General features: G+C 43.0%; 1 protein-coding gene across 1 annotated transcript in view; it reads right to left on the bottom strand.

Annotated features, from left to right (window-relative positions):
• The window catches only part of LOC126334786 (bone morphogenetic protein 5-like), a 131,834-nt gene that overhangs the window by 55,302 nt on the left and 55,012 nt on the right, over positions 1–21,520 (bottom strand). The window contains exon 4 of the mRNA XM_049997388.1: positions 15,814–16,132. Within this exon, the coding sequence (XP_049853345.1) occupies positions 15,814–16,132 (319 nt within the window). The remainder of the gene's footprint in view (positions 1–15,813; positions 16,133–21,520) is intronic.

Below are 21,520 nucleotides of genomic sequence, written 5' to 3'. Positions count from 1 at the left end.
ATGGGCGCAACAGCATGCCAGGATTGGAAATTATAGGGGTTTGCAAGGTGTTGCCATACACTGAAGTACTCATATTGTGTAAGAAGGAAGGGGAAAATGATGGAGCTGGTAATGGTGGTAAATGATACATATAGAAGAGGGTAAACGGATACGGAAAGGTAGGCGGATTTGCAGAGAGTGATAGAACTTTCGTATTGGCATATTGGGACGGTTCAAGGCTTTGTAAGTGTGGAGGATGGTGGGAGAGTGCCATACCCGTATGCAATCTGTTAGTAGTTCTTGTTGGTTTGGTGTGTTGCGAGCTTTCTGTTAAATGATTAGTAGATGTTGTTTCCATGTTAGTTAACGGTCGAGGGTTGTTCTCAGTCTCGAGGCTTCCACTTTTATCTCCAGAAGGTAATATTTGATTGTCTATTGTAATATTTGATTGTCTATGTTACGCCGTCTTATGTCACGGAAATGGCGAATGCTGAGGTGACAATCTCTTCACCTAGAGATCATTTTTGCATCCTGTACCTAGCGTCACTTTCAACACCACCACTCATATTAGGTGGTAAACTATATAATTCTTTTTCACATTTCTCTGTCATGCCCACGCTGCCAGGCGTTGCTAAGTGGAACGGGTACCACTTCACCATTTGTTCTCTCTGTGACTTCATAATGAAGTAAGTCAGTCAGATGCCGTCCTCTGGGCATAAAAGTTGGAACTTACCTAGTTTGACGACAATCAGACTTACCCCCCGACGACAGTGATGGCGGCTGCTCTTAATTAATTTTTTTAAATTCATTTTTTTTTCTTCTCAGCGCCTCTGAAAACCATAACATATTCAATTTACTCTTATTTAACTCTCTCCTCATTCACTGACCTATCTTGAAACCCTAAAGCTCTGATGTTAATTGACTATAAAAATGGTAACAGCATTTAGTTTTTAAGGTCAGTGTTATTTTAGCCACCTTCGTGTAGCAAGAGACCTGTGCGCAAGTAGTTCTGTTTACCTCATAACCTTAAATCATTTCCAGAGTTACTTCAGTTCGGTATTGTCAATAGTCTTTCAACTGCACTGGATAACGATGTGCACATGGCAGGGGCAGTAGTGGTGCCCACAGCCTTAGCTATGAACACTAGCCGTCCGGAGACCGATGAGTTTCTAGAGGCACTTGAACAGTCGGGAACATACCTTCACCGAGGAGTCAAGCAGTATATTGCTCCCTCCTATGCATATCTCGCGAAGAGACCATAAGGATAAAATCAGAGAGATTAGAGCCCACACAGAGGCATACCGACAATCTGTTTTTCCACGAACAATACGAGACTGGAATACAAGGGAGAACCTATAGAAGTACTCAAGGTACATTCAATTTGCATGATATATCCTCACTGGACACTGAAAATGGACTTTAAAGTTCCATAGATTTTTACTTGATTACTTGCCGACGTCCTTGATCACATGGTTCAAATGGCTCTGAGCACAAGGGGCCCAGTGACTAAAGCCAACGTCGTGCGAGATGGCGACAGACTGTATTATTACCTAGAATTCGAAAACATTGCGTGTAATTATTACTAGTAGCAGTATTATTAGCAATATTATTAGTAGCAGTATTAAACCACAATCGAAAATGTACACCTTTCGGATATACATACATTTGGAAATACCCTTTGATAGATCACGTCATCTTTGGGATCCGATGCCAGAAGAGCGCCTAGAACAGCGAGACCACCGCGGCCGGCACGCATCTCAGCACTTAACATAAAACGTAGCTGACTAATTGTGTTTTGGTTTACTTGAAAACGTCTTCCATTGTCCAAACAGACGTCAACCAAGAGTGTTTCTGCCACCCAGCTAGCCGCAGCTTCACTATGTGGTATCCAAATATATATTTAATGTATTACTACTGTACTAAGTGACTTTCTTTAATAAACATTTGTTGACATCTGACTTGATTGTTAGAGTCGAAGCCTGTCTCATTGCTGAGGTTCCGTGTCGCGTCGGGAATCCTACACTATTTTCGGCGCAAGATTTAACGTTGTTACCACATATCGCGAAACGTTCTTGGTCGATTTACTTCATATTGTACACGATACTCTAATAAATGTATTTATAATATAGGTGGTGTATAATTATGTATATAATAATATATACAAAGGAAACATTGTTAGCAAAACTCTCGAAAAGTTATTGAACGATTTACTTCAAATTTTTACACGGTGCTCTTATAAACATTCGGACGGGCATAGGTAACAAATACCGGGAAGTTCTTAAATGATTTACTTCAGATTTTTATACGATATTCAAACGTTTGGATGGACATAGGCTACACATTTTTCATATATGTGATATTAAATATGTATATAATAACATATAAAGAGGAAAGATTGCTAGAAAAAAACTCTAAAAGTTCTTGACCAATTTACTTCAGGTTGTTACACGATATTCTAATATACATTCAGACGGTCGTCAGGTGCATTTCTTCTGGTGTTTCGTCATATTTGCAGTTTCGTTTTTGCAACGTGTAGTTGGAGTCGTCCCAAAGAATACTGCTTTTAACGTCTTTCATGCGACACCCAGCGTCGATGGAAAGCGTTAATTTGTTTTCCATTAAAAATAAAATGATTTTTAAACCGGAATTTTACGTGCTCATTCGACATAGCGGTGCCAAAGTAGTGTAGTGCGATATTCGTTTTACCAACGTGTATTGACAGGGACAGTAAAGTACGAATACTCCAGCAGCGACAGGACCGCCCTGGCCCGTCCTGATTTCTGCCATCATGCAGAAGCACTGCTCTTTCGCTGCTGGAGTACTGTTTATTCTTCGCAATGGACTAATTTGCGACCGCTTTATCGAATGGGCATGTAAAATTCCCACTTAAAAATCATTTTATACGTAATGGGAAACAAATCGACGCTTTCCGTCGACACTGGGCTTCGTATGAAGTACGTGATGTTCCTGATTAGTTTGGGCTGATTACACGTACACATTGCAAAAACAAAATTGCAAATATCTACATCGACATCTACATCTATACTCCGCAAGCTACCTGACGGTGTGTGGCGGAGGGTACCTTGAGTACTTCTATAGGTTCTCCCTTGTATTCCAGTCTCGTATTGTTCGTGGAAAAACAGATTGTCGGTATGCCTCTGTGTGGGCTCTAATCTCTCTGATTTTATCCTCATGGTCTCTTCGCGAGATATGCATAGGAGGGAGCAATATACTGCTTGACTCCTCGGTGAAGGTATGTTCCCGAAACTTCAACAAAAGCCCGTACCGAGCTACTGAGCGTATCTCTTGCAGCGTCTTCCACTGGAGTCTATCATCCCCGTAACGCTTTCACGATTACTAAATTATCCTCTAACGAAGCGCGCTGCTCTCCGTTGGATCTTCTCTATCTCTTCTATCAACCCTATCTGGTACGGATCCCTCACCAGTGAGCAGTATTCAAGCAGTGGAGGAGCAAGTGTGCTGTATCCTACTTTCTTTGTTTTCGGACTGCATTTCCTTAGGATTCAGTCTGGCATCTGCTTTACCGACGATTAATTTTATACGGTCATTCCATTTTAAATCACTCCTCATGCCTACTCCCAGATAATTTGTGGAATTAACTCTTCCAGTTGCTGACCGCCATATTGTAGCTAAATAATAAATGATCTTTCTTTCTGTGTATTCGCAGAACATTACACTTGTCTACATTGAGATTCAATTGCCATTCCCTGCACCATGCGTCAATTCGTTGCAGATCCTCCTACATTTCAGTACAATTTTCCATTGTTGCAACCTCTCGATATACTACAACATCATCCGCAAAAAGCGTCAGTGAACTTCCGATGTTATCATTTATATATACTGTGAATAGCAACAGTCCTACGATACTCCCCTTGCATCACACCTGAAATCAGTCTTACTTCGGAAGACTTCTCTCCATTGAGAATGACGTGCTGCGTTCTGTTATCTAGGAACTCTTCAATCCAATCACACAATTGGTCTGATAGCCCATATGCTCTTACTATATTCATTAAACGACTGTGGGGAACTGTATCAAACGCCTTGCGGAAGTCAAGAAACACGGCATCTACCTGGGAACCCGTGTCTATGGCACTCTCAGTCTCGTGGACGAATACCACAAGCTGGGTTTCACAAGATCGCCTTTTTTGAAACCCATGCTGATCCTTGCAGAGTAGATATCTAGTCTCCAGAGAAGTCATTATACTCGAACGTAATACGTGTTCCAAAATTCTACAGCTCATCGACGTTAGAGATATAGGTCTATAGTTCTGCACATCTGTTCGACGTCCCTTCTTCAAAACGGGGATGACCTGCGCCCTTTTCCAATCTTTTGGAACACTACACTCTTCTAGAGACCTACGGTACACCGCTGCAAGAAGGGGGGCAAGTTCCTTGGCGTACTCTGTGTAAAATCGAACTGGTATCCCATCAAGTCCAGCGGCCTTTCCTCTTTCGAGCGATTTTAATTGTTTTTATATCCCTCTGTCATCTATTCCGATATCCACCATTTTGTTATCTGTGCGACAATCTAGAGAAGGAACTACAGTGCAGTCTTCCTCTGTGAAACAGCTTTGGAAAAAGACATTTAGTATTTCGCCCTGTAGTCTGTCATCCTCTGTTTCAGTACTATTTTGGTCACCGAGTGTTGTCTATTTTAATACACCTACCGCTTTGACATAAGACCAAAATTTCTTATGATTTTCTGCCAAGTCAGTACATATAACTTTATTTTCGAATTCACTGAACGCCTCTCGCATAGCCCTCCTCACACTACATTTCGCTTTGTGTAATTTTTGTTTGTCTGTAAGGCTTTGCCTATGTTTATGTTTGCTGTGAAGTTCCCTTTGCTTCCGTAGCAGTTTTCTAACTCGGTTGTTGTACCACGGTGGCTCTTTTCCATCTCTTAGGATCTTGCTTGGCACATACTCATCTAATGCATATTGTACGATGATTTTGAACTTTGTCCACTGATCCTCAACACTATCTGTACTTGAGACAAAACTTTTGTGTTGAGCTGTCAAGTACTCTGAAATCTGCTTCTTGTCAGTTTTGCTAAACAGAAAAATCTTCCTGCGTTTTTTAATATTTCTATTTACGGCTGAAATCATCGATGCTGTAACCGCTTTATGATATCTGCCGAAACGCAAGAGAAAATGCCGGATTTTACGTCTAGAAGTAGGGTAGCTTTGGACCTCTGTATCTTGGAAACGGATAAAGATAAAACCAACTGTTTCTCCCATGTACTGTATATATTGTTCCACACATTTGTTATTTAAAACCAAAGTTGTCATCTTATGATAAGAATACTACCACGGAATCTGTATTGGGCGAAACTTTGTAATCCTACCCACTACGCAAAATACTGTCAATCGAAGCTACTATCGTCACAGACCCAGCAGCAGGAGAGGTCTTTCATGCTCCTATACTAATGATCCCAACCGATTTACCCATTTATTTTAAGCGATTTCAGTTCAAATCAAATGTTCATTGGCTATAACAATATACAAGGCTCAAGGTCTGCGAGGGGCGGGGGGGGGGGGGGGGGGGAGGAGATGGACAGAGAAGGGGAGGAGGAAATGAACGCAGTGAGAGGTAAGGAGATGGACAGAGAAAGGAGCGAGGAGAACGACGTGCGAGATATGGGGAGGAGGGAATGGAGGATTAGGAGATTGACAGAGAGAGAGGAGAGCAAGCGTCGGATAGAGAGTGGGTGGAGGGAGATCAGGACGTATATCCAATTCCGATACATATTAAGTAATTTCGAAGCATTGCTGGGTTCGATAGTACGAGTATAAATTCTGTACTACCATACAAAGACAGGACGATATTCAATGTCATTATCATAAATCTCTAAAAGTGCTTAACCAATTTACTTACATGATACTCCAATAATTTTTTGGACGGACATTGACTACCTGTTTTTTTTAAAAATATGTGTGGCATATAAACATATATAGCGTGTGTCTCTTAAGCGTCGTCAGGTATTTACAATTTAATTTTTGTATTGTGTGGCTGGCGTCAGCCCAAACAAATATTACTCACGTCATTCATGCGACGCCTAGTGCCGACGAAAGCGTCGATTAGTTTCCTGTTACAAAAGAAAAATTATTTTTGAAGAGGAATTTTACGTGCCTTTCCGACACAGCGGGCCCAAATGAGTAGTGCGAATATACTCTTCATCAGTATAAATTAACTGGGACAGTAAAACACCTAGAATAACCAGTACTCTAACAGCTCTAACTGCTACCGTCGTGCAGAAACAGTTCAGTCGTTTCTGGAGTTCTAGGTATTCATCGTCTTTTACCGTTCCTGTTAATTCATATAGATAAAATGAATACCGCACGAAACTAATATGAGGCAGCTCTACCGGAATGGGCACTTAATAAAATTCTGCTTCAAAAATCATTTTATTCATAATGAGAAACAAACCGGTGCTACCCATCGACGCTGAGCTTCACATGAATGACGTGATGAGCAGTGTTTGGGCTGACTCCAGCTACACAATACAGAAACGAAACTGCAAATATCTGCCGAAACATCAGAGAAAATGCAGCTGACGACTCTTGGAGAGACTCCCTACATATACTATACTAAGGGAAGCGTTGTTAACAAAAGTCTCGAAAGATACTTGACGAATTTACTTCACGTTTTTACACAATACTCTAATGAACATTCGGACGGATATAGGTTATATATTTGTATATTTTTAATATATATATATATATATATATATATATATATATATATATATATATATATATATATATATATATATATACATACTGTAGAAATATTGTTAACAAAAATCTCAAAGATCTACACCAATTTACTTCAAATTTTTGCACAGTACTGTATGAGCAGTCGGTCAGATCGAGGTCATATACACTCCTGGAAATGGAAAAAAGAACACATTGACACCGGTGTGTCAGACCCACCATACTTGCTCCGGACACTGCGAGAGGGCTGTACAAGCAATGATCACACGCACGGCACAGCGGACACACCAGGAACCGCGGTGTTGGCCGTCGAATGGCGCTAGCTGCGCAGCATTTGTGCACCGCCGCCGTCAGTGTCAGCCAGTTTGCCGTGGCATACGGAGCTCCATCGCAGTCTATAACACTGGTAGCATGACGCGACAGCGTGGACGTGAACCGTATGTGCAGTTGACGGACTTTGAGCGAGGGCGTATAGTGGGCATGCGGGAGGCCGGGTGGACGTACCGCCGAATTGCTCAACACGTGGGGCGTGAGGTCTCCACAGTACATCGATGTTGTCGCCAGTGGTCGGCGGAAGGTGCACGTGCCCGTCGAACTGGGACCGGACCGCAGCGACGCACGGATGCACGCCAAGACCGTAGGATCCTACGCAGTGCCGTAGGGGACCGCACCGCCACTTCCCATCGTGCAGCCCGCCTCCAGTGGTGTCGCGACAGGCGTGAATGGAGGGACAAATGGAGAGGTGTCGTCTTCAGCGATGAGAGTCGCTTCTGCCTTGGTGCCAATGATGGTCGTATGCGTGTTTGGCGCCGTGCAGGTGAGCTCCACAATCAGGACTCCATACGACCGAGGCACACAGGGCCAACACCCGACATCATGGTGTGGGGAGCGATCTCGTACACTGGCCGTACACCTCTGGTGATCGTCGAGGGGACACTGAATAGTACACGGTACATCCAAACTGTCATCGAACCCATCGTTCTACCATTCCTAGACCAGCAAGGGAACTTGCTGTTCCAACAGGACAATGCACGTCCGCATGTATCCCGTGCCACCCAACGTGCTCTAGAAGGTGTAAGTCAACTACCCTGGCCAGCAAGATCTCCGGATCTGTCCCCCATTGAGCATGTTTGGGACTGGATGAAGCGTCGTCTCACGCGGTGTGCTCGTCCAGCACGAACGCTGGTCCAACTGAGGCGCCAGGTGGAAATGGCATGGCAAGCCGTTCCACAGGACTACATCCAGCATCTCTACGATCGTCTCCATGGGAGAATAGCAGCCTGCATTGCTGCGAAAGGTGGATATACACTGTACTAGTGCCGACATTGTGCATGCTCTGTTGCCTGTGTCTATGTGCCTGTGGTTCTGTCAGTGTGATCATGTGATGTATCTGACCCCAGGAATGTGTCAATAAAGTTTCCCCTTCCCGGGACAATGAATTCACGGTGTTCGTATTTCTATTTCCAGGAGTGTATATGGTACATAAAGGCAAACATTGTTATCAAAAATCTCAGTGATCTTTACCAGTTTACTTCAGATTTTTATACGATACTTTAATGAACATTCAGTTGGACATAGGCTGTATATAATATATAAATATGTATGCGATATATAAAGGAGAAACGTTGCTACCAAAAACCTCGAAAAGTTGTTGATTCATTTACATCGAATTCTTACAGAATACTCTAACAATATATAAACAGACGTTTTATTTTCAGCAATATACACTAGAATGTGCCGTTTTGTTTTCTTCTGCACAGTCGGTTTTAACGGAAAACAGGAAAGCAATATTTATGGTTTACCTGCTAAAGATTAGAATACTGCTACCGAATCTGAATAGTCCGAAACTTTTTAATCCTGCCAGTTCACAGATTAAAATTGTGCTAAGTACTGACATTGAAGTTACTAACCTCAGAGATCCAACTGCAGAAAATGTGTCTCTCATGCCACATTTACCAATATTTCAAACCAATTTACCTATTCTTTTTAGCGACGTCAGTTATAAATCAAGTTTTTGGTTACAATGACAGTAAACAGGCTCAAGGACAGAAAGAGGGGTAATAGGACAGAGAGGCAGAAGAGGAGGGGAGGTTATGGACATAGAGAGGAAGGAGGGGATGCACAGGCAGAGGCGGAAGCAGGAGGTGATGAACAAAGAGAAGAGGGAGGAGGAAATGGGCAGAGTGAAAGGATGGAAGGAGTTTAGGGTACATATCCAATTCTCATATATATTTAGCAATTACAAAGCATTGACGGGTACGCTAATAATATAATAAACTCATTTCGTAATGAAAGCAATATGTTTTTGTATATCGAAAATTTTATTTAGTTCGCTGAATAACATTACATTTTTAACTTAACCTAGTACATTCAGATATGCAGCTTACGTACAAGAATTCCAACCATAATGTACGGAGGCAAGTAGCTGCTTGTTTGGGGGAAGGGGGGGGGGTGATAAGTTGGTAAGTATCGGCCCTTGCATGTCACTGAATGATAAATGGGCAACACGCATGGATATACTGAAGCAAGCGTGCGTAAATGCGAAAAACAACTTGACTGGGTTGCAATCAGTGGTACATGAGGAACTATACCACATACTGTATGGTAACTTGTTGAGCACAGTTGAAGATGAAAGGAATGTTATCTTTCTAAAGGTCAGTGGTACTAAGAATACTACAACAAATTCTAAAATATAGTTCCAGTAAAAAAAATGAAAAAAATCATCTAAAGACACTCAAGTATCGTGATTTACGTATGTTGAATATTTGTGGAACATCACAGAAAGCTGCATTAAAAACAACAACAAAAAATGGTTCAAATGGCTCTGAGCACTATTGGACTTAACATCTATGGTCATCGGTCCCCTAAAACTTAGAACTACTTAAACCTAACTAACCGAAGGACAACACACAACACCCAGCCATCACGAGGCAGAGAAAATCCCTGACCCCGCCGGGAATGAAACCCGGGAACCCGGGCGCGGGAAGCGAGAACGCTACCGCGCGACCACGAGATGCGGGCAAAAACAACAATAATGCAAATAAAAGTAATATGATAACGGTACTTCCAAACGCCTGATCCAAAATTTTGACGGTAGAGACATCCAAGCTGGTAGAATCAACAAATAAATTATCTCAAAGAGCAGACGTGCAGAAGATAGATAGTACGTGCTTACGATGGCGCTTAGTATCAAAACGTACGTTGTGTCTATTTTTTATACATAAAAGTCACAGTTCTGGTTTTGCAGACGTCTCTCCATGTTGATACTGACACAGTGATGTATACCTATGCAACGATAGTCAGTTTGGCGAATGGATTTTACACTTAGTGTATGTCAGTTATAGTAGATGTTGGAAGTAATTACGTAAGGTTACTACAAAGAAAACTAACGCATACCGTACTCAGTGTGACTCAAACGAAAGATTTAATCCTTATGCCAAAAAATTACCCTCATAAAATAACTTATTACCGTTATTAGTCATACCTGCACTACTGACCAACGAAGAAGAGCTGCTAGTTGCTGGTCTGAGTTGAAATATTTCTTGGGTTTTCAAATGGCGATTCAAGGCATTTCAAAAACAATATACAGGGAACAGATCGGACTTCGTTTTCTGTGACTTACCTAAAAAATTGCTCAGGCGTACGACTTCGTTTTCAAGATCATCAGTATGCACTAACAATAGTTCATTTTATATTATTTTTTCTTAACGCCAAACGAGTGACACAACCCAGATCGAATGATCGAACTTTCCTAGTATTTTCTGCTGTAGGTTCAAAATGGTTCAAATGGCTCTGAGCACTATGGGACTTAACTGCCGTGGTCATCAGTCCCCTAGAACTTAGAACTACTTAAACCTAACTAACCTAAGGACATCACACACATCCATGCTCGAGGCAGGATTCGAATCTGCGACCGTAGCGGTCACGCGGTTCCAGACTGTAGCGCCTAGAACCGCACGGCCACTCCGGCCGGCTCTGCTGTAGGTATGCAAGTTAGCACGTGTGCCACACCTCCGTTTACGACTCAACCTGTTGTCCCATTCCGTAAGAGTACGAACCTGTTGATGTGACCTTATGAAGAAAATTTCATCCTGGAAACAATCCCCCTAAGCTGTGGCTAACAATGAGACGTTCTTGTCTCGGGGTCATGGATTTTAAAGCCTTTTTTAGGATAGGAAAGTTCTCGTAAGTTAACTAAAGACTCCTGCCTCACCCTTTTAGCGCCAACGCTCAGCCGTTTCCGACGAAAATCGGTTTGAAAAACGTGACGCGATTCATTTACCTGCGCTGTTGGGGAAGCTATCGCCAAGGTTGCGTGGTTCAGAAGATGAGCACCTTATTACCAGCCGGGCTATCTGTGTTCGGTTCCCGGCCTCGGAGGTTCTGTTTCTTTCTTTCCTTTTTTTCTTTTCTATTACGATCTGACGACATATTACTCATTCTTCCACGATTTTGTCGACTAATCTGTGGATTGGAACGCTGTTAATCTTAATTATTTACAACTATTTATTATAAAATTTTATAAAAATGTGCAATATATTTCACTTGTGATGGCGTTATTACTCGCTATCGCTGCCGTCGTCTGGAGGACAGCCCCTACATTCGTGTCGATGGTACTTGTCGTAGATGCATGCGAAACACAAATTGTGTTTACACCATACGCATTATGTAAATGCAGTGCCCTCGCACTCCAACATTTTTTTACGACCGTCACAGGAAAGCGTCTACGTTGACATTAAAAAATGCAGGTCCCCTGTTCTGTGAAACTGGCGACAAACCAAGAATATTACAACATATTCTGAAATACTGGTGCTCTTAATTGATTCATAATCAAGGAATTTATCATGATAGAATCTTTGCGTGATGTTGTATCCCTCTGGGCTTTCATTAAAACAGAGGTGTTAAAAAACCAGGTGAAAATAAATCGCTGCATTTTAGGGGGAATTGTTTTTAGATATTAACCAAAGAAAAGGTAGCAAATCTTTTTGAATGGTAACCATGCAAGTGTGGGCGTGGAGCGGCCCCGCTAAATATTTCCAAAAAATGCGACTGTGGGCTTCAGTTTAAAACGGCACTTCACCTCCAGAGCTCGACATTTCCCCTACACCACTCTGAGCGACCCCTCACCACTGCCACTCTCTCCACGCTTCCCTAGTCGACTGCGAATCTGGCGGCCACGAAATTTTGCGCGCACTATACTTGTAACCCCCTCCATGAACCATGGACCTTGCCGTTGGTGGGGAGGCTTGCGTGCCTCAGCGATACAGATTAGCCGTACCGTAGGTGCAACCACAACGGAGGGGTATCTGTTGAGAGGCCAGACAAACGTGTGGTTCCTGAAGAGGGGCAGCAGCCTTTTCAGTAGTTGCAAGGGCAACAGTCTGGATGATTGACTGATCTGGCCTTGTAACAATAACCAAAACGGCCTGGCTCTGCTGGTACTGCGAACGGCTGAAAGCAAGGGGAAACTACGGCCGTAATTTTTCCCGAGGGCATACAGATTTACTGTATGATTACATGATGATGGCGTCCTCTTGGGAAAAATATTCCGGAGGTAAAATAGTCCCCCATTTGGATCTCTGGGCGGGGACTACTCAAGAGGATGTCGTTATCAGGAGAAAGAAAACTGGTGTTCTACGGATCAGAGCGTGGAATGTCAGATCCCTTAATCGGGCAGGTAGGTTAGAAAATTTAAAAAGGGAAATGGATAGGTTAAAGTTAGATATTGTGGGAATTAGTGAATTTCGGTGGCAGGAGGAACAAGACTTCTGGCCAGGTGAATACAGGGTTATAAACACAAAATCAAATAGGGGTAATGCAGGAGTAGGTTTAATAATGAATAGGAAAATAGGAATGCGGGGAAGCTACTACAAACAGCATAGTGAACGTATTATTGTGGCCAAGATAGATACGAAGCCCACACCTACTACAGTAGTACAAGTTTATATGCCAACTAGCTCTGCAGACGACGAAGAAATTGAAGAAATATATGATGAAATAAAAGAAATTATTCAGATGGTGAAGGGTGACGAAAATTTAATAGTCATGGGTGACTGGAATTCGGTAGTACGAAAAGAGAGAGAAGGAAACGTAGTAGGTGAATATGGATTGGGGCTAAGCAATGAAAGAGGAAGCCGCCTGGTGGAATTTTGCACAGAGCACAACTTAATCATAGCTAACACTTGGTTCAAGAATCATAAAAGAAGGCTGTATACGTGGAAGAAACCTGGAGATACTGACAGGTTTCAGATAGATTATATAATGGTAAGCCAGACATTTAGGAACCAGGTTTTAAATTGTAAAACATTTCCAGGGGCAGATGTGGACTCTGACCACAATCTATTGGTTATGAACTGTAGATTAAAACTGAAGAAACTGCAAAAAAGTGAGAATTTAAGGAGATGGGACCTGGATAAACTGACTAAACCAGAAGTTGTACAGAGTTTCAGGGAGAGCATAAGGGAATAATTGACAAGAATTGGGGAAAGAAATACAGTAGAAGAAGAATAGGTAGCTTTGAGGGATGAAGTACTGAAGGCAGCAGAGGATCAAGTAGGTAAAAAGACGAGGGCTAATAGAAATCCTTGGGTAACAGAAGAAATATTGAATTTAATTGATGAAAGGAGGAAATATAAAAGTGCAGTAAATGAAGCAGGCAAAAAGGAATACAAACGCCTCAAAAATGAGATCGGCAGGAAGTGCAAAATGGCTAAGCAGGGATGGCTAGAGGACAAATGTAAGGTTGTAGAGTCTTATCTCACTAGGGGTAAGATAGATACTGCCTACAGGAAAATTAAAGAGACCTTTGGAGATAAGAGAACCACTTGTATGAACATCAAGGGCTCAGATGGAAACCCAGTTCTAAGCAAAGAAGGGAAAGCAGAAAGGTGGAAGGAGTATATAGAGGGTCTATACAAGGGCGATGTACTTGAGGACAATATTACGGAAATGGAAGAGGATGTAGATGAAGATGAAATGGGAGATACGATACTGCGTGAAGAGTTTGACAGAGCACTCAAAGATCTGAGTCGATACAAGGCCCCCGGAGTAGACAACATTCCATTGGAACTACTGACGGTCTTGGGAGAACCAGTCCTGACAAAACTCTACCATCTGTTGAGCAAGATGTATGAAACAGGCGAAATACCCTCAGATTTCAAGAAGAATATAATAATCCCAATCCCAAAGAAAGCAGATGTTGACAGATGTGAAAATTACCGAACTATCAGTTTAATAAGTCACAGCTGCAAAATACTAACGCGAATTCTTTACAGACGAATGGAAAAATTAGTAGAAGCCGACCTCGGGGAAGATCAGTTTGGATTTTGTAGAAATATTGGAACACGTGAAGCAATACTGACCCTACGACTTACCTTAGAAGCTAGATTAAGGAAAGGCAAACCTACGTTTCTAGTATTTGTAGACTTAGAGAAAGTTTTTGACAATGTTGACTGGAACACTCTCTTTCAAATTCTGAAGGTGGCAGGGGTAAAATACAGGGAGCAAAAGGCTATTTACAATTTGTACAGAAACCAGATGGCAGTTATAAGAGTTGAGGAACATGAAACGGAAGCAGTTGTTGGGAAGGGAGTGAGACAGGGTTGTAGTCTCTCCCCGATGTTATTCAATCTGTATATTGAGCAAGCAGTGAAGGAAACAAAAGAAAAATTCGGAGTAGGTATTAAAATCCATGGAGAAGAAATAAAAACTTTGAGGTTCGCCGATGACATTGTAATTCTGTCAGAGACAGCAAAGGTCTTGGAAGAGCAGTTGAACGGAATGGATAGGGTCTTGAAAGGAGGATGTAAGATGAACATCAACAAAAGCAAAACGAGGATAATGGAATGTAGTCGAATTAAGTCAGGTGATGCTGAGGGAATCAGATTAGGAAATGAGACACTTAAAGTAGTAAAGGAGTTTTGCTATTTGGGGAGCAAAATAACTGATGATGGTCGAAGTAGAGAGGATATAAAATGTAGACTGGCAATGGCAAGGAAAGCGTTTCTGAAGAAGAGAAATTTGTTAACATCGAGTATAGATTTAAGTGTCAGGAAGTCTTTTCTCAAAGTATTTGTATGGAGTGTAGCCATCTATGGAAGTGAAACAGGGACGATAAATAGTTTGGACAAGAAGAGAATAGAATCTTTCGAAATGTGGTGCTACAGAAGAATGCTGAAGATTAGATGGGTAGACCACATAACTAATGAGGAAGTGTTGAATAGGATTGGGGAGAATGGAAGTTTGTGGCGCAACTTGACCAGAAGAAGGGATCGGTTGGGAGGACATGTTCTGAGGCATCAAGGGATCACCAATTTAGTATTGGAGGCAGCGTGGAGGGTAAAAATCGTAGAGGGAGACCAAGAGATGAATACACTAAGCAGATTTAGAAGGATGTAGGTTGCAGTAGGTACTGGGAGATAAAGAAGCTTGCACACGATAGAGTAGCCTGGAGAGCTGCATCAAACTAGTCTCAGGACTGAAGACCACAACAACAACAATACTTGTAACAGAACGGGTGTATGAGTCGCGTCACGTTATTCAGATCGATTTTCCTCGGAAACGGCGGAGCGTTGGCGCCAAAAAGGGGTGTTTAATTTACTTAAAACGAGTACTTTCTAATCCTAAAAGGCTTTAAAACACATGACCCCAAGTTGAGACTGTGTCCTCGTAAGCCATTTCTCTGCAATATCTTTTGTTGCAGCAGCGTTAGTCCAGTAACGTTTGCAAGAGAACTTCTGTTAAGTTCGTAAGGTAGGACAGAAGTACTGGCCGATGTAAAGCTGTAAGAGTAGGCCGTCAGTCGTGCCTGGATACCCCAGTGGACAGAGCAGTTACCCTCGAAAGTCAAACATTCCGGTTTCGAATCTCAGACCGGCATATAGTTTTAATTTGCGATGAAGTTTCGACGCACACTTTTCTGCAGAATGAAATTTCACTCAGAGAACAGTGAAACTGAAGATGGACGCTATTAGTAGTATGGAGGTTCGAAATGCAGACGTGTATCCTTTAGTGCCTTCCAGCATCAACAAAAGCGGTATTCTTGTTTAAAATGCCGAATAATTTCCAGCAGTAAGCGCTGTATGACTTTGACACTCACCTGCTCGGCGATAAGAAAGCGACGTAGGATCGCCAACAGGACGAACAGCGGCGGAATCGTCATCGTCGAAGAGCACGAGCAGCGGCTGCCTGCGCTGGCTGTGGCGCGCCCAGCGCAAACGGACGGGCCGGCCGTCGAGGGTGGTGGCCGCGAGCAGCAGGCCGAGGCGCGGCTCTCCCGCCAGCCAAGACTGCACGGCGGCGCGCACGTTGAACACGAGCCAGCCGTGGCCGCGCGCGCCCACCGCCTGCACGCTCAGCAGCCGCTGCGTGTCCGGCCGCTCCAGCGACGCCTCGTCCTCCACCTGGTACACGCGGACCTGCGCACGGCCACCACCCCGCGGTACACTTTTATACACGAAAAAAATGCCAACAAAAATTTGATCTGATCTGCTGGCATCAAAAAACAGTCTCTGTAGGGTTAAATGTAAATTTTAATGACCGGAAACGCCACACTCACTAAAATATTACGGACTACTATAGCTATTGGGTTTCAATAAGAAATGCATCCGATCACAGCATAGTAATCCAAATATTTTAATAACTGTGTGCTACAATATTAACGCGTTGAGAGGAGAAATAAGGCAGCAGAGGATCAAATACGTAAAAATACGAAGCCTAATAGATATCCCTAGATAACACAGGATATACTGTATTTAACTAACAAAAGGACAAAAAATAAAAGTACAGCATATTAAGTGAGGGAACGGGAATTTAGACGCCTCAAAATATAGATTGGCAGAAAGTGCAAAATGGCTAAGGCGGAATGGCAAGAGGAGAAATCCAAGGCTCTGTGCGGAATTGACCACTAGATATCACAAGAGGCGGACCCGCCAGTAAAAAAGGAGGCGGGGAGTATCGTGTTTTCAATAGGGATGCAGTAACAGCAGATTCATCTAGTCATGAGAGCTCAGTGACTTCGAACGCGGGCTGATCATTGAATATGAAGAAGCTGTACGACCCATTCCTTAGGATGCAGCAGAAAAAATAAAGAGGCGGAACTTGCCGTACTCTTTTGAAAGCTCCTCCTCAACCTAGTTACTTAACCTCTGCAGAAAGGACTGAACTGCGAAATCTAAGAGAGGACCCTGATTTAATGGTATTGAAGGCTGACAAAGGTAATGCAACCGTTTTGTTACCTCGTAGTGTGTATGATGATAAGATGAATGGTCGGTTACGTGATTCTACCTGTAGGCGGATTCATTATGCCCCCACAGGACGTGTGCAACGGACAACCTCTGCATTATTCAATTCCTCCGCCATACCGCAATAGGTCATTCAGAAGTTAAGACCACGTGGTTGTGTACCACCAAGACTGTAAGGCCTTCAAATAATTCGTAAGGAAAGTGTTCCATTACGTCCAATAGTGAGCAACATTGGCGCTTCTACATATGATTTAGCTAGCATCTCGTTTCTTTGCAGAGACCGTTGGTGGGCAAATGCTCACACCACATCCATTAGTTAGCTGACTTTATCAACAGACTGGGTGCATTCCGTCTAAACAGTTCTGACCGTTTGGTTAGCTTTGATTTGGTATCATTTTTCACAAAGGTCTCTATCACAGATTCTCTTGCACTAATTGGCAAAAAGTTTCAGATGGACATCACTGCTTTGTTTCGGCATGCTCTGTCCTCAAACTATTTTATGTTCTACCAAGAATGTTTTGAGCAGATTGATGACGTCCCCTTGGGCAGTCCATTGTCTCCCTTGGTGGCCAACCTGTTTAGAGAGGCTTTCGACGAGAGAGCGCTTGAATCAGCTACCCTTAAACAACCGTATTTTCGAGGGATTTGCACGATACTTTCATAGTGTGGCCTCATGGAGAAGATAAATTGATGGAGTTCCTTGACCACATCAACACCACTCTTGACAACATTTGGTTCACAGTGGAAACAGAGAAAGACGGTTGTATGCCTTTCTTGGATGTCTTGGTTACACGAAAGAATGATGGCTGTGTGGGGCACAGTATACAGTTAGGCCAGCCATTCTGATTTGTATTTGCAAGCGTCAAGTTGTCATCACCCGTGACAAACTATCAGCTTGCTTAAAACACTCGTACACAGAGCTCACACTGTCTCAGATCAAGATGGTTTGTTTATAGAGCTCGCCGACAGTGTTCAGAGAAAATTGATATTCCACCCAGTAGATTAACAGAGCACTTTCATTTACAACCAAGAATATGGAAGTGCCCCGGCAAAACCTTTGCCATTTCTTCCGTTTGAGGGCAACATTTAGTTTAAAATAGCAGGAATCCTTTGGAAATTTCAGGTGAAGGTGATTTTTCGTCCACCATCTAAGACTGTAGACCTTTTGGGATCTGTGAAAGACGACGTGTTCTTGTGGAAGGCCGGAACTGACGACATACTTTGTCAGTGTAGTGTGGTTGACATAGGGCAGACCACACGCACTATGGAAAAACACTGCACTGAACATCAACGTTGCACTCGCCTTTTGCAACCAAGCACTTCCGGTGTTGCTGAACACTGTATTTCCACTTGACATTGAACGGAGTGTGACAGAATTATTCTGACCACAGCAACGTTATTTTGAGACACCATTATTAAAGAATACGTTGAACTACGCCTGGCGGAAAAGCTGATGACCCTGTTTGTGGTTACCACTTGGACTGTGCATGGAGCCCCAGCATCTCCACGTTTCGTTCTAATCGAAGACGACAGAATGTACCAACGGCCGCGGCGAGCGGTAATGCATAGGATAGCTGTGTTTCACGGTTCCACCAGCGAGGGCGCTGCCGCCGTCTGTCAATATGATTTCGACGCAAGCGCCGAACACTCGTAGCGCGCTGAATATTGCGGACTGGAGCAAGTTTTCGTCAGTCTTCGATGACTCCCCTGAAGATGGCTGGAAGGCGCCTAGTCGAATTATCGTCGGATGAATTAAACGACGATCGGATAGAAGCCCGAAATTGTTTGAATAGCCATTGAATGTTACCCGAGTAACAAAACCGTCGGGGAGATTTCAACCTTCTAAACCTGTCCATGCCCACTGCTGGCGAAGTGATTGTGAAATAGAAACGCGAAGGAGCAACCACAGTTAAATCAAGACCCGACATACCTCGTGTACTGACGAACAGGTCTAATGCGCCCCCGCTCGTTTATGGTGTGAGTTTGGTACAGCATAATTTTCGCAAGTACTCTCAACTGTGGAGTTTCAAGGTAAGCGGGTAAGGAGACCCGACAGTGCTAATGTGCGAAAAGGAAACTTTAAATTACCGCGATCTTGAAATCTGGCCCTGTCACTCATAAGTGTCCGCAGCTCGTGGTCTTGCGGTAGCGTTCTCGGGTTCGGTTCCCGGCGGGGTCAGGGATTTTCTCAGCCTCGTGATAACTGGGTATTGTGTGTTCTTCATCATCATTTCATCATCACTGACGCACGCAAGTCGCCCACTAAAAAGAACTTGCAATACGGCGGCCGAACTTCCCGGCATGGGGCCTCTCGGCCAACGATGCCATACGATCATTTCATTTCATTCATAAGTAGCGCCTGTGGCTACTGTCAGAACACAAATTAAAACAACAATCATATCAGTGAAAGAAAGGGCAAGGATAAATTATAATGCCACAGGAAGGACAAATATTAGTGTTCACTATATGATTTGTTTTAAATAAAAGCACAGAAATTTACATCACAAATAAAAATCGGTACATATCTTGTGGACTCAAACAGTTGTCAAATAAATGGACTTAACTAATATTAGGAAACTTCTGCCTGCTTCTGCCCAAAGTGGTCAACGCGGTCTGAGAAATACTACATAATGTGACTGACTTCGTCTTATAGCATAGCCTCCGGAAAAAGTAGTAGTACAAAATTAATTTATCGATATTCAACAATAAATAAGCGCTACATGCGCTCATAGAATCGTATTAATTGTAATTGTTTTCCAGTGGTATAAAAGAAAAGCGCGTCTTTTTGTTTCATTGTCTTCTGTGTCTTCTTGGTTCTGATGTCCCAGCTGACGGACGCATGTAAATCGCGATCTGTAATTAATACAATTATATGTACCTTTATTATAATTTTTGTTAAATATGTATCCAAATAATTACTGTAGAGTGTGTTTTTGTTAGTAGCAAGAAAGTACCTTCCCTATTTATGATTTAGGTACGTAATAATTAAATGTTTTCCTGGTCATTTTGTGTAAGTGCATTGTTGAAGCGACGCCATTAATGAGAAAACGATAAAAACCTTTTTAATAGTCATTTAATTTGAAAGTATTGAAGTGATTAATCTCAATAAATACAAAACGGCGTCTTGTAGTATTTTCCAATTCAATTTTGTAGGCCAGAGGTACAGATTTATTAAAAAATATTTTCTTTAAATGTATTCGATGCCATTGCACATAGGCAGCTATACTGGAGCATCGAGCCTCACGAAAAAGGAAATATTTAGCATTGTGTTTAATTGGCTTATAGCGTAACATTAAAGAAAGATTTTTTTTTCATCCGTCGTAAGATGAATGTCTTCACGTTGGAATACGTATGATATTTCTGGCAATAGCGCCCTGAGAAAAATTAGTCGTGGCTTTTAACAAACATAAAAGAGAATATTTAACAAATCATTTCATTCCAATTTAACAGAATAATTTAATTCATTCACTTTTCAAAAAGTTACGCGATGGTCTGTCGTACCAAAATCTAGAAGAAGCTACTCGAGTCGATTGATCGGCGTGTAACCTCCTCTGCTATCCGTAAATGCTAAAGCAAAGCAGAATGTTGTCACTTTACTGCCAGCAACAAACGTCAAGACTCGAACTCGCAGCACAAGGCGCAATTCAGTAACATCTTACGCGCAAGTGAATAATGGCAAAGCGCTCCCAAGAACTGTGTCACGTGCGAGACGAGGACTCTCAAAATAAGGTGGAGTACACTATCGTCTTGAAACGTACAGTAAAATACAGTGCCCTTACTGATCTCTAATACAGAAGTTCTCCGTCGCACTGAGGCTAAAACAGAATTCTTCAGTGCGCTTGGGAGCAAAGACAAGAAAATGTTCCTGCTCTTTTGAGAGCTGAGGGTCTCCCGCTCCTTCCAGAGTTCAAACAGGAATCTTGTAACTAAAACTGCCGGTTCACCAGCTCGCCTCTTCTTACCTTCCCCTAGGTACAGACGGGCGAATCGTAGCTCATTATACTAAACGGTTCCGGCCAATCACACTCAAGTTTTCGTCGAGTTTTCCAGAAGGCATCCCTCCTACCAACGCTATAAGCGAATGTGCCAGTCCGGAACGTTCGGCTCGAAATTTCGCACAGGATAAAGTCCGGTGTACGTGCCTAAGCAGCTAACGGCTCGAGGCGCCAGCCTGTCGCCTGGCCGCTTCCAATTTGCCTGTTTGCGTCCGCGACTACATGGCGCCAGTCAGCCTGCACCTGTCACTGTGGAGGCCCTCGCACTTCGTACAACGCCCGATTCTCTCGTAAAACTTGGCGCTTCGGCCCTCAGACGGGTCGGTGACCACATACATACACTGTTCTGCGTTTCGGCGACCGCCCAAGGCGAGCGTCCCTCCAAGAACCAGCTACTGCCGCCCTGAGACACCCGCTAGGCCTCTTGTCTGGCCCCGGCCCATTGTGCAGCCTCGGGCCCACGGCTTCACTAAGCTTACACAGACGTTCCATATAAAAGGCCATCACCCAACAAATAAGTGAGCTACAAGTATTAGTATATTGGTGTACTTGACGAAGTTAGTCATAT

This window comes from Schistocerca gregaria, chromosome 2, assembly GCF_023897955.1.
Source record: "Schistocerca gregaria isolate iqSchGreg1 chromosome 2, iqSchGreg1.2, whole genome shotgun sequence".
Lineage (NCBI taxonomy): Eukaryota > Metazoa > Arthropoda > Insecta > Orthoptera > Acrididae > Schistocerca > Schistocerca gregaria.
The sequence above is the reverse complement of the archived record's forward strand: the minus strand, read 5'-3'. Positions and strand labels throughout refer to the sequence as shown.